The sequence below is a fragment of the Epinephelus moara genome, chromosome 23 (assembly GCF_006386435.1).
Source record: "Epinephelus moara isolate mb chromosome 23, YSFRI_EMoa_1.0, whole genome shotgun sequence".
Classification (NCBI taxonomy): Eukaryota; Metazoa; Chordata; class Actinopteri; order Perciformes; family Serranidae; genus Epinephelus; species Epinephelus moara.
In genome coordinates this window covers 7,660,887-7,675,691 of record NC_065528.1, presented here as the reverse complement: position 1 = coordinate 7,675,691, position 14,805 = coordinate 7,660,887, and the positions used below count along the sequence as shown (strand labels likewise).

The following is a 14,805-nucleotide window of genomic DNA, read 5'->3' as shown; positions in this document are numbered from 1 at the left end:
AGTTTAGCTGGAGATTGAGAGAAAAGTCATACTTTTTTTCTGTTCTAGAAGTTTTGCACAACATGTAAGAATCAACCCTATCACCAAGCCAGAGTTTCAATATTGAATGATTCTGCAGAATTCTGGATTACTTTCAGTTGTGTGTGTACAGTATGTTTTTTTTTTTTTTAATATCAAATGCCAATGTTTTCAAATTTCTTCATTCTAACACCTGCACACGACAACTATGAAATGTTTCAGGAAAAATGTGTTTGTGGCAGATAAGCTATGGTTAAGGTGTCAGTAATAAGATAAGACTTAATAAGAACTGCTTGCTGGCTGGTCAGATTGCTTCAGAAACCTCCTCACTCCACACTGCTCTGGTGTGCTTCATGGCTACCCACCACCACAAACTCAATACCCTTACTTTCTACCTTGCTACATAAGGAGCACGCTATGCATTGGCACTGAACATTTGCTTTGGGCATAAGATGCAAAATCATCCAATATAGACACACTTCCTAGGGATACTGGACTTGTAGAAACTGACACTTTGCAGTACACAATAACTACTGAAGCAGTAATGTCTGGTCAAAACATTCACACTTGTTCACAACTCAGCCATGAATGTCCAAAAAAGAGATGTCACACTCTCATTCAGTGTTTTCAATAAATATGGAAAATCAGTGCTTTGAAATGACTGAAACCAGTGCTCTAGTCTGTTTCACAACCAGCTGCAGAAAATATGTCTATCTACTTTGAGTTCACAAAGTTCTGTGTCATAATAACCAAAGGCCTAGAGCCTTATAGAACTTAATAAAAATTGCATAAGGCCTTTATATAGACTGTACAGAATCTGTATGTTATGGCACAGACTTTCATAGTCCAACTGAGAGATGCAACTGTCCGGCAAATGACAGAAGCTGTTGTGGGTGGGTGTAATGGAATAGAATAATGTGGGTTAGGAAGGTGAAGTAAGGCACTTAAAGGAAAATTAACTTTCAGATGTTAAGTGTGTTGTTTACTCCATTAAGGGCTTCTTTGTCATTCTCCCATCACTTTCAAAATCCATCAGTAGGTTCTCTCAAATATTTAATGTCATCAGTTCTGTCATTCATCCATTTTCTGTTAGCATTACCCCTCAATTGCTTATGCGGTGCTACTAGCCACCGGTTATTTAACTTTTAGTGGATCAACAGAATGTTTGGCAGCAATACTAGCTCACAGTCACCTGCCAGCAAACATTTGGACAAAAGTAAAACTTCTTAAAGTTCTATAGTGTTAATTTTTAGTTAAAAGACTGACGAGGGCGGCTATCATGAGTAGTAGTGTGTCATTGTTGAGATAACAATGGTGATGGTAATGTTTTGTTGTTTTTCATTGAGATAACGTATTATTTTTGATACAAATTCAAAGAAAAGGCCTTATTAAAATTACCTGAATATACTGATCACCACAGCCTCAGTATGTGAGTCAGTTCCCTCTGGTAAGTAGTGATGCAGTGTATATATCCAGGGCTTTTATTTTGAAAGGAAAAGAATTGGAAGCAGTGTAGCTGTAATGCGCTGCTCCGGACAAGGAAATAAAAGGTTTGCTGTCTTGGTTCACGGAGACGAAGCCTCCATGTTATTATTTTATTGCTGTCATAAGTATGGGTGCAACACATAACCATATATTAAGATTAACAGCAACGTACTTTAATAAAAGTGTAATAATTCGCTCAATAATAACTGTCAAGGTTCATTGACAAAATAATTGCTTTTTGCTAGTTGCCTATTATTAGCTTAAGCGGGGTGAACGTGACATTGTATAAATTAGCCTAGCAGTTAGTGGAATTTTCCTTTAGTCATAGCTTAAGAAATTACATGTCTTATTTGTATTGTTTCTTACTCACCATTGGTTTAAGTCACTGCACCTCCCAACAGAACAGCACAGTTGCACAGCTTGCATGCACTTTTTTTAGCCTAACTTTGTTGGAACAGAGCAGTTAATTTTACTGTCATGATAAGCTAGCAGAGTGAGATGCAAGGCCAGGCAGGTACAGGATGTGCCTATCTTCCCCGTATTTGCTGCTTGGTATGTGTTTATTTCAGATTCTGGCCCAGTGTGATTGATTGTTAACTACTGATGTATGTTGGCAGCTTCAGAAAGAAGCCCTTAATTTTAGATTTTGTTTGTTAGACACCAAAACTTCATTGCAGTGCATTGAAATATCTTAACATGATGACATATATTTGTCTAATGGTCTAATGGTTTCGGTGTGTTTAAGGGTGGATTTTTCCTTTAAAACCCAAAGATACATTGACAAAGATCACATGCATGCCATGCTAATCCTCCCAAGATAATAGTATGAATGCAAACGTGTGCAGTATTCCCTCTTCAACCCAGCAGCAGTCCCCTGACCCTTCAAGGAATTGTTTGATACCACAAACACCATATATCCATTTTAAAAAACTTTATTCCTGAAAATCCATCCATTTTTAAACAACACAGTGGAATATGTTCTTAAAAGTGATACTTATTGCTTTGACTGACACTCATACCTCATGGTAACCCAGGACATGTGTTTATATCACGCTAGCAGTCATCTCCTTCTTGGTATCCTCTTATTGGCTAAGTCCTCCTGTCTCTTCACATACCATCTAATGCATAACATACCTTTTACTCTTAAAACACAGTCTGTGATCTGCAGCAACCTCTGAGGAATTCGATAATGACTGAGTCATATCTCTGTCAATCACATTGCCTCTGGTCTGTTTCTGTCTCACTGCACTTTTAGGGATTTGCTTAATTCGATCTTTCAGTTTCTCTGTTTTTTTTTCTCAGCTGTTCTGATGTGTCTCTTTACATTTATGTCGTTCTGTCTTTTTTGATCTCCTGCTTTGCTCTCAGATGGTTGTACCGTTTCATCTCAGATATGAGGACATTTTATGGAGGCTGCAGGTTGTTGGCATGAAATCAGATTTGTTTCTCAGCTTTGCAAAATGTCACATAAATTGCCCTATTTTTTACAGGTTCTTTTTCACTGCTTAGGATGTGTCTGAAACTTCCGTTTCTGAGGCAAGACGTGTTCTTTTTTCTATGACTTGGTCTTGATTGGGACCTATTTTTATATATTAGCAAATAAACAATAAGGAACATTATGACTCTGGCTGCTTTGCTCTTGGCATCTGGGTTTTCAAAACTGTAAGTACTGTGACTAATATCAGATAACAAGGATGCCGCGATGATAACCATCATTGAAGTTTGACTTTGAGTTCATTCTGCATATACTGTGGGTTAGCACCACACACAATGGGAGCCATTGTAGAAGTCCCTCTAGAGCAATATTTTATGCAATGTGAGTGAAATGATGTGAGGCACACATACACACACCGAAACACACTTTTCCATCATTTTCTACATCGTCAGCTGTGCGTCTTTTAACCACTGACCCCATGCCATAAAGTTCCATCTGTATGTCTGTTCTCTCTCTATGCTATGACTGGTGAAAAAAAGTGTTAAACATCTGATGGTATAAATGAGGACTGATCACACCTCTGATCAACAAACACTGATTATGTTGACATGCACACTAATATTCCACTATTATTCCATATATGATAATATTCTGTATTTGATATGAGTCATGTAAAAAGCAAATTTTGAATAGGTGTCAGTTGGGGTTTTTACAACAGTTTGGGACATATGACTCTTGTCTGCTTACGGTCAGTTCTGCGCATATCCATGATGTAATATACACAAACCAACTAGCATGCACAGCTGCATGTAAACAGAAGTATTAGTGGAACATTACTTTTCATTAGCAGTGTAAACAGCTTAGTAGTAAAAATGTCTTTTTTGAATAAGGGCAAAAAACAGAATATTTTGTGCATGCAAACGTAGTCACTCTTTCTCCCTGGCTGAACTCCCTGGAAGTCCCTAAACACACAACTTGGGGACACCAGCAGTCAATAGTTGGGTTTCCATCCAAATGCTGCACAAATTTTGAACTGAATTTTCAGAAAATCAGCAAAAGAAAATGAAAATTCATGCACTTTTCCATCAACTACTGTTATGTGAATATTGACAGTTCGTTCATTTAAATAAGCAGTAGGTGGCGCTAATTCTCCAGTCAGCAAGATGACATAATTAAAAGACTTGACATGTAAAATGTAGAAGCCATCAAACTAAAAACATCCCATGGTCACAAAGCCAATAGCAAAGCTTTTCCTCAGAAGTGGCAGTTTGAGAGATTTAACTTTAACACACACTTGCAGCATAAACCCAACTCCATTTTATAACAGGACAGTAACAGTGTGAGGGACTTCTGTAATGGCTGCTGCTTTACAATAACTAATAACTGACCTTGTTAGGAATTTGCCAGCTTTTATCCCATGTACTCCATCTTAGAGTTGGTAACAAGCAGAGGTGAGACCAAATCATTGATTTGCAAGTCACAAGTCAGTCTCAGCTCTTTGCAATCAAGTGCCCAGTCAGGTCCCAAGTCAACACAGACAAGTCTCACATAAAGTCCAAAGTTAAGACAAGTCCCAGGTCATGTACCAAGTCCTAAACTTTGAGTTTTGAGTCCTAAACAAGCCATAATGTGCTCTTCACCAAATGTGGCATTTAACAAAGAGTAACACATTTACAAAAATCATGACTGCTTTTTAAAATTTGTACCTGTTTGTTACAACACGTTTATTGGAAGTTGTTGCATCTTCATCTTAATTCTTTGTTGACCACCACATAGATTTTGTAAAAGAACAAAGTTATCTTTGGTATCCAATCGGCGTTCAGTAATGTGACATAAGTTCTGTATGACAGCATCTGGTCAACTTGACTGGATGCTGTTGGATTGGGTCAAATAAATAGGATAGGGAATTACATGTCGACTTGCTGGGAATGAATAGTGTTAATGTTAGTTGATTCAGGAATTGATTCGTGGCACACTTTTGAAATAACATACTTTTGAAGTCCTTGGGATTGGGGAAAGGTATAAAATATTTTCAAGTCAAAAGGCTAAGGTCCAAGTGGAGTCATGAGTCGCCGGTGTTTAAGTCCAGGTGCAGTTGCAAGTCTTTTTTCATTTTGTTAACTCAAGTCTAAAGTCATCAAATAATGTCATGTGACTCAAGTCCACACCTCTGATCCTAAGTAAAGCAGGTGGTCAAAATATAACTTTAAGGAGGATTGTATTATTTGTCTTAATATAATATAGTATCACTGAAGTAATGTACTATTTGTCACAATTTTTCAAAATTTGTAAAGGGAATTTGTTAATGAAATGTTTCCAACTGTAAGAAATTTAGCTTTTTTATTAATGGAAAGAAACAAAAACAGCTTATGATTATCAGTTGAGAGTAAAACATGGTGAACAGAGTCAAGGTGGTTTGATGACTGTCAGTCACTGCCAGCAGATTCCACAAGAGGAATTCCTATTTTTTATTTGGTCAAAACTGTCTCCCAGAGGAATGAATGGATGTAAGTGGTGTTTTACAACATATAGTAAGAATATGGTCAGTTGTGGGCGCAGTGTAAAATCTGAAATCAGTGTTTCGGTCATAAGATGCCTTATACCTCATTACGGGGCAACGCTAAGAATTTGGGCCGTAGGACAGAACAGGCCCCAGTCACTTTTTAGGTTTGCCCGCAGAACATATGCAGCAACCGCTGCCTGTGAGTTACCATGTTCTATCTCTCTGCTCTGCAGCCACACTGGTCAAGGCACATGTAAAGTCTTACTGTGGAGCACCTTTGCAGCCCAGCTTTGTATTATAGTCTCAAAATGAGTTGTTTCATTCCTTTTTTTTATAGACATTTTCTTCCTTTTGAAGAAGACTTCTTTCAATAAATAACACAATATATTCATACATCATATATAGATAGATAAACATGTATAAACTACATGCATTTTATATAATTTAAATAATTTATATGTACAGTTCCCCCTCACACACTCCCTCCCTCCCCAGCCCCTCTCAAATGAGTTCTTCTGTAACAGCAGCGCTGCACCGGCTTGTGGATTTGCAGCACATCAATGTGAAATATCATTTAAGTGGACCCAAGATTTCTTCAGTAGAAGCATCATTTTATAGCAGAGTGTTGCTCTTCACCACCATGAAGCATACTCCTGTGGTGGAGAGCACTGTCATCAGGAAATAAAATCCTATACAGGAAGTAGAATTCCAAACATGTAGTCCCCAGCAGGGCTGGTATTGTTTTGTTTACGTCCTATGACGTTTCCTTGACAAAGCGCAGACGCAGGAAGTGTCTATACGTATCCACCTCCAGCTCACTAAATTGCGAACCTGCGTCAGCGCTCGAACATAAGTCTGGGTAGTCTTGCACTGCGAGTTCCAGTTCTTGTCATCGATGCCCCTGCAGCCACCTTTGAAAGGCCTGGGGGTCCGACAGCGTGTCTCATAAAAGTACTGTTTGATGTCCTTTGTGGCACTGGTTCTAATTTTGCCCAGAACAGTGACGGGCTCCCCCCTGGTGTCCACTGCTTGGGTTTTATCCGTCACCCACTGACTCTCGCTGTCACACACAGAATATTCCCCACGATAGCTCCTGTGTTCAGCGTGACGCTTCTTTCTCGTCTTGTTTCCAGCTGCCCCGCCATCCAGTCCATCGGTCACGTAATCGTCTGAGAGGTACAGTGGTGGCGGCTGCAGTGGTGGCCGATCGCTCAGCAACACCCGAGGTGAGTTGTACCGCTTATGCTGCCTTAGAAGGTCTGAGTTTAGCAGCATCACCTGCCGGTCAACCACATCGTCGCTGCTCCCGCCGCTGCGACCCCCCGCCCCCCACTGCTCTGCATCGCCTTCCTCCTCTAAAGGAAAGTTTGCACTGAGGAGAGGAGGCAGCGTGTCCTGGGGCTCAGTGTCCCTGTTTTTCCCCTGTTGGCTCTGGTTCCCCCGGGTCTTCCCCCTCGTCAGGTCAGCCTGAAGCAGCTGGATGATAAGGGAGTTTAAGGGGTCGGGACTTGGCTGCTGCTGCTGCTGCTGTTGTCCCTGGCGACTGCTGTCCATGTTGGTTGCCTGGATACCATAGAGGTACACGAGGACCATCACATACAGCAGGATGGACATCACTAGATTCACCTGTAAGATCTGCAGAAAGAAAGAGAAAAAAAATTAAGAGATGTGCTTTACAGGAGTTAGAACATTAGTCCATTTCCTCCAATCGAATCTGTGAGGTGCACTCTCCCAAGTGGGCACAGGAGTGTTACAGGGTGGAGGGAGAGAGGTGAGGCAAAGATAAAGTATGAGGTAAAACTCGAAAGGTTGCATGCCATTTTTCTAAAAACCCCAGGAAGTTGATTACTGTATTTTGGCCCACTGATTTGGCCCACTTGTCAACACGGTCAGCAGTTGCAACAACAGCAGCAATTGTAATAAATTCAGTATAACTTACTTCCTAATGATATAATGGTCTCAAAAGTCATAACTTAAGAATTTGCTTGAGAATCCTCACTTTCAAAGTTTTTATTGGCATCAAAGTAATCCACTGACAGCGATCTGTACATCTATATTTACATTGCACTCACAAACCCCTAAGAGCTAGTTCAGCATACATTTGTGGCTTTGTGGAAATGTTTGGCTTGAACTCAGTTACCACACTGTAAATAACAGCAGCAGTGTGTGTGTGTGTGTGTGTGTGTGTGTGTCTTGGTAGAACACACAGTTATGGGAACTAACGTGCTGCAACATGTACAACATACCATGTGGCCATAAAACACCCATAATTCTGTTCAGAGTATTCCAGGAAAATGCCTGGCACAAGCATCTTAAAGGCACACACGCACTTTGTCGCATTGCCATAGCGTGTCTGTCTCTTTTTAAAAGCATGAGTTACCTATAGTGATTGTTTTTAAAATGTATTTGTAGTTTACTTTTTGGAGCAGCAGTTTTATGATGGAAAGGTTGCTGGTTGAAATCCTCGGACCAGCAGGATGATTCTGAAAGGTTACGCCCTGCTTCATATTGAACAGCGATACCAGTACCAATACCTGTATCCTTAAAATGATACAGATACCTATAGAGTACTTCATGCGATACCCATAATGTGAATGAAATGGGAAACACTTTGATGGCATCTTGGCAGGCCGAACTGCCAACCCTGTCAGTCATACCATGCTCGACTTCACCACACCTCAGTATAGGTGTAGAAGTGTGAGCTCTGCACGAAATTTGGCCGATACCTTAAAGGTATCCGGCATCATATTCAGCCCTATCTTTTAGCAAAAAAAACAGAAAATGTACATTGTAATTTTTCTATTGTTAAGATATGAAACACTGAACACTCATCATTCTTAGTCTAAACAAATTCATATAGCCTACTTATAACACTTAGCTTGTCATACCTTGACAGTTTCGACGACTGCATCTGTCATCATCATCAGAAGCGTCACATGATGTTGCGGTGACGTGTCCTGTAGATGTTTTATCCAGGTTGTCGGACACGTCACCACATCACGTGACGCTTCTGATGATGACAACAGGCACAGTCATCGAAACTGTCAAGGTATGACAAAACAACACTCAAGCCTGTAATAAGAACCATATCAAGCTAACTCATCATTCTTGTTTAGCTATCTTTACAATTCCTTGACAGATACTTTAGAAAAACATGAAAAATACACTTTTTTCTGCAGTAGTTTTGGAAATGTTGATCGGAGATTGCATTACCCCAAGCCATGGCTCTTTTCTTACTTCCTCCAGCCGAAACCAAAAATGTTACCGAGACAAGCCCTACCTGAAGTGTCTATTCTTACTACAGTACATCTTGGCTCAGGTTATGCTCTCAGCCTCGGTGCCCTGAATGGTGACATATACTCAGTAATCTGCTCAAACCTGAATGAGTTCCAGCTTTCTCAGTTTGTTTGTCTCTTTCACAGAATTTCACTCCCAGGAGAGTTTAAAAACCCCAGTGGTGATCAGTAGGAGATCTGCAAGCATTTCTCTAATGTTTGTGTATGTCAGGTGCACAAAAGCAGATGTTTCAGCACCACATGCTTGTTTCCAATCAGCATGGGTCAGGATGTACATAGGAAAGATATATCGTCACTCCCCAGGTCTCGGAAAAGCTGTTTGTTGCTGTTGCTTTGTTTTTCACTAAAGCTCATTCATAAACTTCCACCTATAAGCACCCCCAAGTGCAGGCACTGTCTTCTACTGTCGGCCATCAGATAGTTTGATAGAAAGACACTTGTTAATCCCACTATTAAACCTGCAATTACTGATATTTCAGCCACTTGGGGCAGCAGAAACAAACTGTACACATAGCACTGATATATAATCACCTTAAAGGTCAGCAAGTTCCCTCACTTGCACATCAGGCAGACACAGAGCAACATTAGCAGTGTTTGTGGCCACCTGACAAATATAAATCCAGTATTCTCTCTAACTTTAGCTCTGTTTTGGTCTCCACCATTTCCTGAGGGAAATATCAGGTTCTTTAGCTGCTAAATGCTTCACCAGCGAGGTACTTACTTCATATGACTGCCATTTGGTGCTGGACAGGGCAGCTTACAATAAGTTTAGCTTTTTAACTGAAAACCTCTGTCTGCTGTGGATGAAAATGATACTGATAGGAGCTGTGAGACTGAACCGATGCAGTAAAGCTGTGGACCAAAAACAAAAAGCTAAAAGATGATGTTGTAGATTTGTCACTTTGAGCAACCCCCGTTGAAAGCAAGTAGTTTGCACATTTTCCATTGTTAAGATAAAAATATCGATCACAGCTGCGTGAAAAAGATACTGCCTGCTGCAATACTAAGGAACAATAAACACGTTTGGTAACTTTCAAATGTCACCCTAGTGTTTGTGGTTTGTGAGAACTATTTCGGTCATGTTGAATGAAGTGAAGCACACTTGCCTATGTGCAATATATTGACAGCTGTTGTACGTCAACCTGGTCTCACTTCCAGGGCGTCAAAAAATGCCACATGAGCAGTGGTCCCTCACGTCAGATACTGTACAGACGCACAATGCACCCTTTAGTGTCTGTAATGTAAACTCCTCTGTCATTATTAGATGTTTAGAGCAATGGACATAGTATAAAGGGTAAGAAAGTCTGCTTAAGGTGGGCGGTAGGGGAGGTGAATGGTCCAACGTGCACAGGGCATTGACCCAGGAGACTAGGAGACCACTGTCCTGTGTGGAACTACAAGTCAAAGTTGAGTTTTTTTGTAATTTTGAGTCATTAGTCAGTCGTTAGTTACGTTATGTTTTTCTAACCCTTACCAATTAGGCTAGGTTTGTTGCCTAAACCTCACCGTCAATCACCTGTGTCAAGGTACAACACATCAGGCTGCCCCCTGGTGTCACTGTATGCTGGGGGCAGCCTTTTGCATTGTATCTTGATTTCAACCCAAGCGTCAAAATATGATGAGTAGGGATGAGATCATGTTCAGATACAAGTAAAGTATTTCTCAACTTCTCTGCTGCTCTTCTTTCAACTCTTCTATCCATTTTCCAGCTGCTTTACGATCCTCAAAGATGAGTCGTTCTCATGTTGTATTGTGGCCAAAATGACTAGTTGGGTTGACGCACTACATGGTTGTGTAACCGCAGAGGTTTCCCACAGCTGTTTAGAGCAGGAGTGGGCCACCTCTGCTAAATTAACAACTGCCTCAAATTTTTTCACTTCTTTTTAACGTTAACTACCACGAAAAGGACAGAGGCTTCTTTGTGCTTCACAGCACAGGTCATGTGAGGCAGTCATGTAGGAAAAAAGTGATCACAAAAGATAAAACTTTAACCACCTCTGCTAATCCTAATTCACAAACAACAAGGTGTGCTCAGTGATTGCCTAATGGAACTGTGTAGTGAATGTGTTTGTGTAAATATCAGTATAATTATTGAGTATAATTCTGGAAAAACAAGGATGATAAAAGGATACCGTATTAGCTTGAATACAAGTTTACATGACATGTTTCTTATCAGTATGTTTTAATAGAGTTTTTTTGTTATAGGCTGTCAATCCTAGCTGACGTTTCCCAGCATCCTGACTAAGTAACACAAGTATTCCCTTGAAGAAAAATGTATACAATCCATGACAAAGTCAAAGAACAAAATGACGTATCAGCATACTTTTCCCCAGTGTCATATGTAATTATAGTATTCCTATAAATAAGCAGGTGGTGACGCATGCTTTATGTTTTGGGGAAGTTGTCGCCTATGTTGCAATCTAATGCACATAAACATGTTCACTAAACCCTCTCTGGACAAGTTAAGGTTCAAATGTCTTTCAGACAGAGGACAAACAGACGGCTGCAAACAAAAAGAGGTGATTTGTTCCCATCAGCGATGTTATAGCTGGATGGTACAGCTGTTGGACAGAGGGAGAAAGGGAGGGGCATTTGTTCAGCAGCAATGTCACCTTACAATCAATGGCTCAGAAAAGGCACAAACACACAAACATAAGCGCACACACACAGATACGCGGCACATTTCTCTCTGTTTCTGTCCAAAGAGAAGTTTTAATGGAATTTATTGGAAACTCTGCACAAAGTCATGCACTTGCACAAACACACTTGTCCTTTTGCACTCTCAGGATTCTCACTGACATAATGCATGCATGCACACATACTTTAACCTTGACAGTAAGTCTTAACCTTAAAACAATCCCTTCTTCTCAGTGTCATAAAGCAGTCACATATGAACACACAGGCATAACACGCACACTGCTGGAATGTTCATCAGTTCAACGCCCATAAATGTACTCTCTGACTCACAATGGAAAACAACAAGGATATATAGGATATATATATATATTTGATATATATATATATATATATATATATATATATATTTGATATATATATATATATATATATATATATATATATATATATATATATATATATACATTTTTTTTTTTTTTTTTTTTTCATTGTCAAAAGCTGGCACCTACATTACCCACAATGCAACATGACTGCCAACTGAACATATTAAGGATAAATTCATTATTAGTGAGCTATTAATTTATTCGTAGATGGCAGTGAACAAAAACACATAAAACTGTGCAGCCCAGACACAGACACTGGCACAAAAGCATTACCTACATGCTAAATCAACAGAGTTTTCATTAGTTTATAAAATGTGAATTTAACACAAAAAAAAAATAAAAAAAAGCATCTGCATCTAAAGGAACACTTCCCAACAAAATGACAATTTGCAAATCAATTTTGAACGAAGAATCCAAAAAAAAGGAGAGAAAATCCTTGATTAATTGAAAGAAAAGGGGGTTGTATTTAACATCAGCAAAACTATATTAAAACAGCTGTTTACAAACTCTCTAACAACTTGTGCAGTAAAATGATGTTTTGATCTAGATTTTCTGTTGTAAAACGCGGCTCCCTTTTACTCCAATTCACATTGAATTTTCTCTGTTTTTGGATTCTTCGTTCGCTATGCACCCATGTGAGAAAAACAGTTTTCTTCACAAATTCAAAGAAACACCGGGTGAGTACAAATGGTCATTTTATGGGTGAAACATTCCTTTAAAAACTCATCTTGATGCTGTGAACTTTATTAATATTTGGTGTGCTTTATGTTTGTCCCTTGCAACTCTGCTCCTCAGCCTGAAACAACCTGCAGCTAAGAGAAGCAGATGTGACATTTGCCACTTAATGTGACATGGACACAACATTTGAGTTTTCACTTAATTTCTTTGCCTTTGCTTTGGTGATTAAATCCAAATGTATGAATAAAGATCTCTTTGTAAATCAGGCGCCTGCCCCGTGAAAACTGCATCCAGTGAGACAAATTAATTTTTCTTCCTGCTGCAATAATCACTGCCATAAAAACCCTGACTGTAGTTTATGATGTTGACATTCAGGCTTCTGAAGGCTAACGGAGCACAGACAGTGGGTGAGCGATAACTGCCTCAGTGGGCAGGGTGACAATGACACTGTGTGTGTGCGCGTGTGCTGTGTGCATTTCTATGCTTATTGTAGGAACAAATATCAGCACAAGGACAGGGAAATAAGGAAACACCCTCCCAGTGAGGACACTTTGCCCGTCCTCACCTCTGCAAGAAGTTATTTTAGGACAAGGACTAGAGTTTAGGTTTGGGCTTATAATTAGGTGTTAGTTTGAGGTAAATGAAAGTCAAACTGTATGTGTGAGAGAGATAAAGGAAGAAAGAAAAAGGCTGACAGATGTTTATGCTCCCGAAAGATAAAATGCAATAAAATATATGGGTGTGCAGCCACAGATTGTCAGGATATTATGAGTCCACCTGTTTCAAAGGCATCAAGGTGAAACTCAGTTTAGTTTTGTCCCTTTCTTTCAGATGACCTTTGCATGAAACTCAGATCTGGAGGCAACATGAATATGCAGACATGTCGATGGAAATACAAACAAGGTATGTGTATGTACAGTAAAGGAATCCATATGCTTCATATGAAGGGCTTGTTAGATTGTTTAACAGTATTTGACAGAGCTTCATGTGCATTACCACCACCCTCTAGACTCAGATATGATACCACCACAATCTAAACTAAGATAAGATTTATCCCAAAGAAAATTGCTGTGTGGCATTAAATTACAAAGTAGGAAAGACTGCATATGTAAAGTGGGTAATTATAAAATATACGATAAGGTGCAAATCTGAAATACACAATGCCAAAAAATATAAACAGGTTAATGGTAAGGATATGTATGTACAGTACAATATCAAATCTGAAGTACATTAAGTGTATATAGTTAATTAAGAATGTTCATGATTATGCACGTAATGTCCCATTTTTCAACATTATGTCCAGGAGCCAGACACGGTAAACATCCAGGGCAAAGCCCAAACCTGAAGGGGTTCTGGGGTGTGCTTCACTGGAGAGATTTTTTTTTTCTATTAACGGCAGCTATATGCACTGTTTTTCAAGTTATTTGAGAAAATAGAATGCCTTACAATCTGTACATCATATGGGAAAAACATGATAGTTGACAAGGAAAAAAAACATCCTGTAGAGCCTACAATCTATTTTCTATCTGTTCACCAACTGTCTTAATCATTGTGAAATCATAGCACTACAAATGTTGAGGACTTGCCACCTAAAAGGGCCAAAAATTGGATGACTTTACTATTTTTAAGGCACGACATAGGTAAGGTAGAAATTTGACATAAACATTACTGATAAAGAAATAATAGGACTTTTGGCTCCACTTATTAGCCAGTCCAGTCAGGTAGACTGAAGGTAAATGACACAAAGTTGAAGGTATTTTGAAAATATTCAGGGCTGGAGCCCCAGAAGCCACCCCCTCGCTCCACCACTGATAATGTCCCAAACTGGAGTACTGGACTGGTGTAGCATCAATCCAAATCTCTAAGCTGTCCAGGAAAACCAAGACAAATTGCAGTCAGATCTGTGATTTAGTTAATAGGGCAGCATAGACAGCATGTGGCTAAATTTTAACAAGAGTATAATTAATCAAACCTGGATTTTGTCCAGGTATGAGACACTTGAAATGGAGCCTTTTCAAATTCTTCACAAACTGCATCTGTCAAGGAATGCCTTGAGGAGAGACTTTTGAAAAGTGTGCACAGTTAGTCCCATTTGTACAATGCAACATGTCTCTCCTCCCTCTGTGATTGCTTTTTTCTTCGCCCTTGAATGTGGCCTTTTGGAGCAGGTATAAACACTTTTACCTTTAGACATGTTTGAACAACCCTGCTTAAAAACAAGTCTGTTTCAAGCATACCCCAACCTCTACTCACTGTAACTGTTGACCCTGCTGTCAGTTGAAACTGATATCTGATGAGGTTACAACTTGGCTGACAACTTTGTGACTCTAAAATGTCACATTTCCTGGAATTACTAAAAGCAGTGTTGCC

At 39.5% G+C, this 14,805-nt stretch overlaps 1 protein-coding gene across 4 annotated transcripts in view; it reads right to left on the bottom strand.

The window, feature by feature from the left end:
* Nucleotides 1-2,425: 2,425 nt before the first annotated feature.
* ntf3 (neurotrophin 3) overlaps nucleotides 2,426-14,805 on the bottom strand; it is a 50,503-nt gene continuing 38,123 nt past the window's right edge. For all 4 annotated transcript variants that reach the window (XM_050036629.1, XM_050036631.1, XM_050036632.1 and 1 more), the window contains one exon: nucleotides 2,426-7,076. In XM_050036629.1, the coding sequence (XP_049892586.1) occupies nucleotides 6,189-7,076 (888 nt within the window). In that variant the 3' untranslated portion in view covers nucleotides 2,426-6,188. The remainder of the gene's footprint in view (nucleotides 7,077-14,805) is intronic.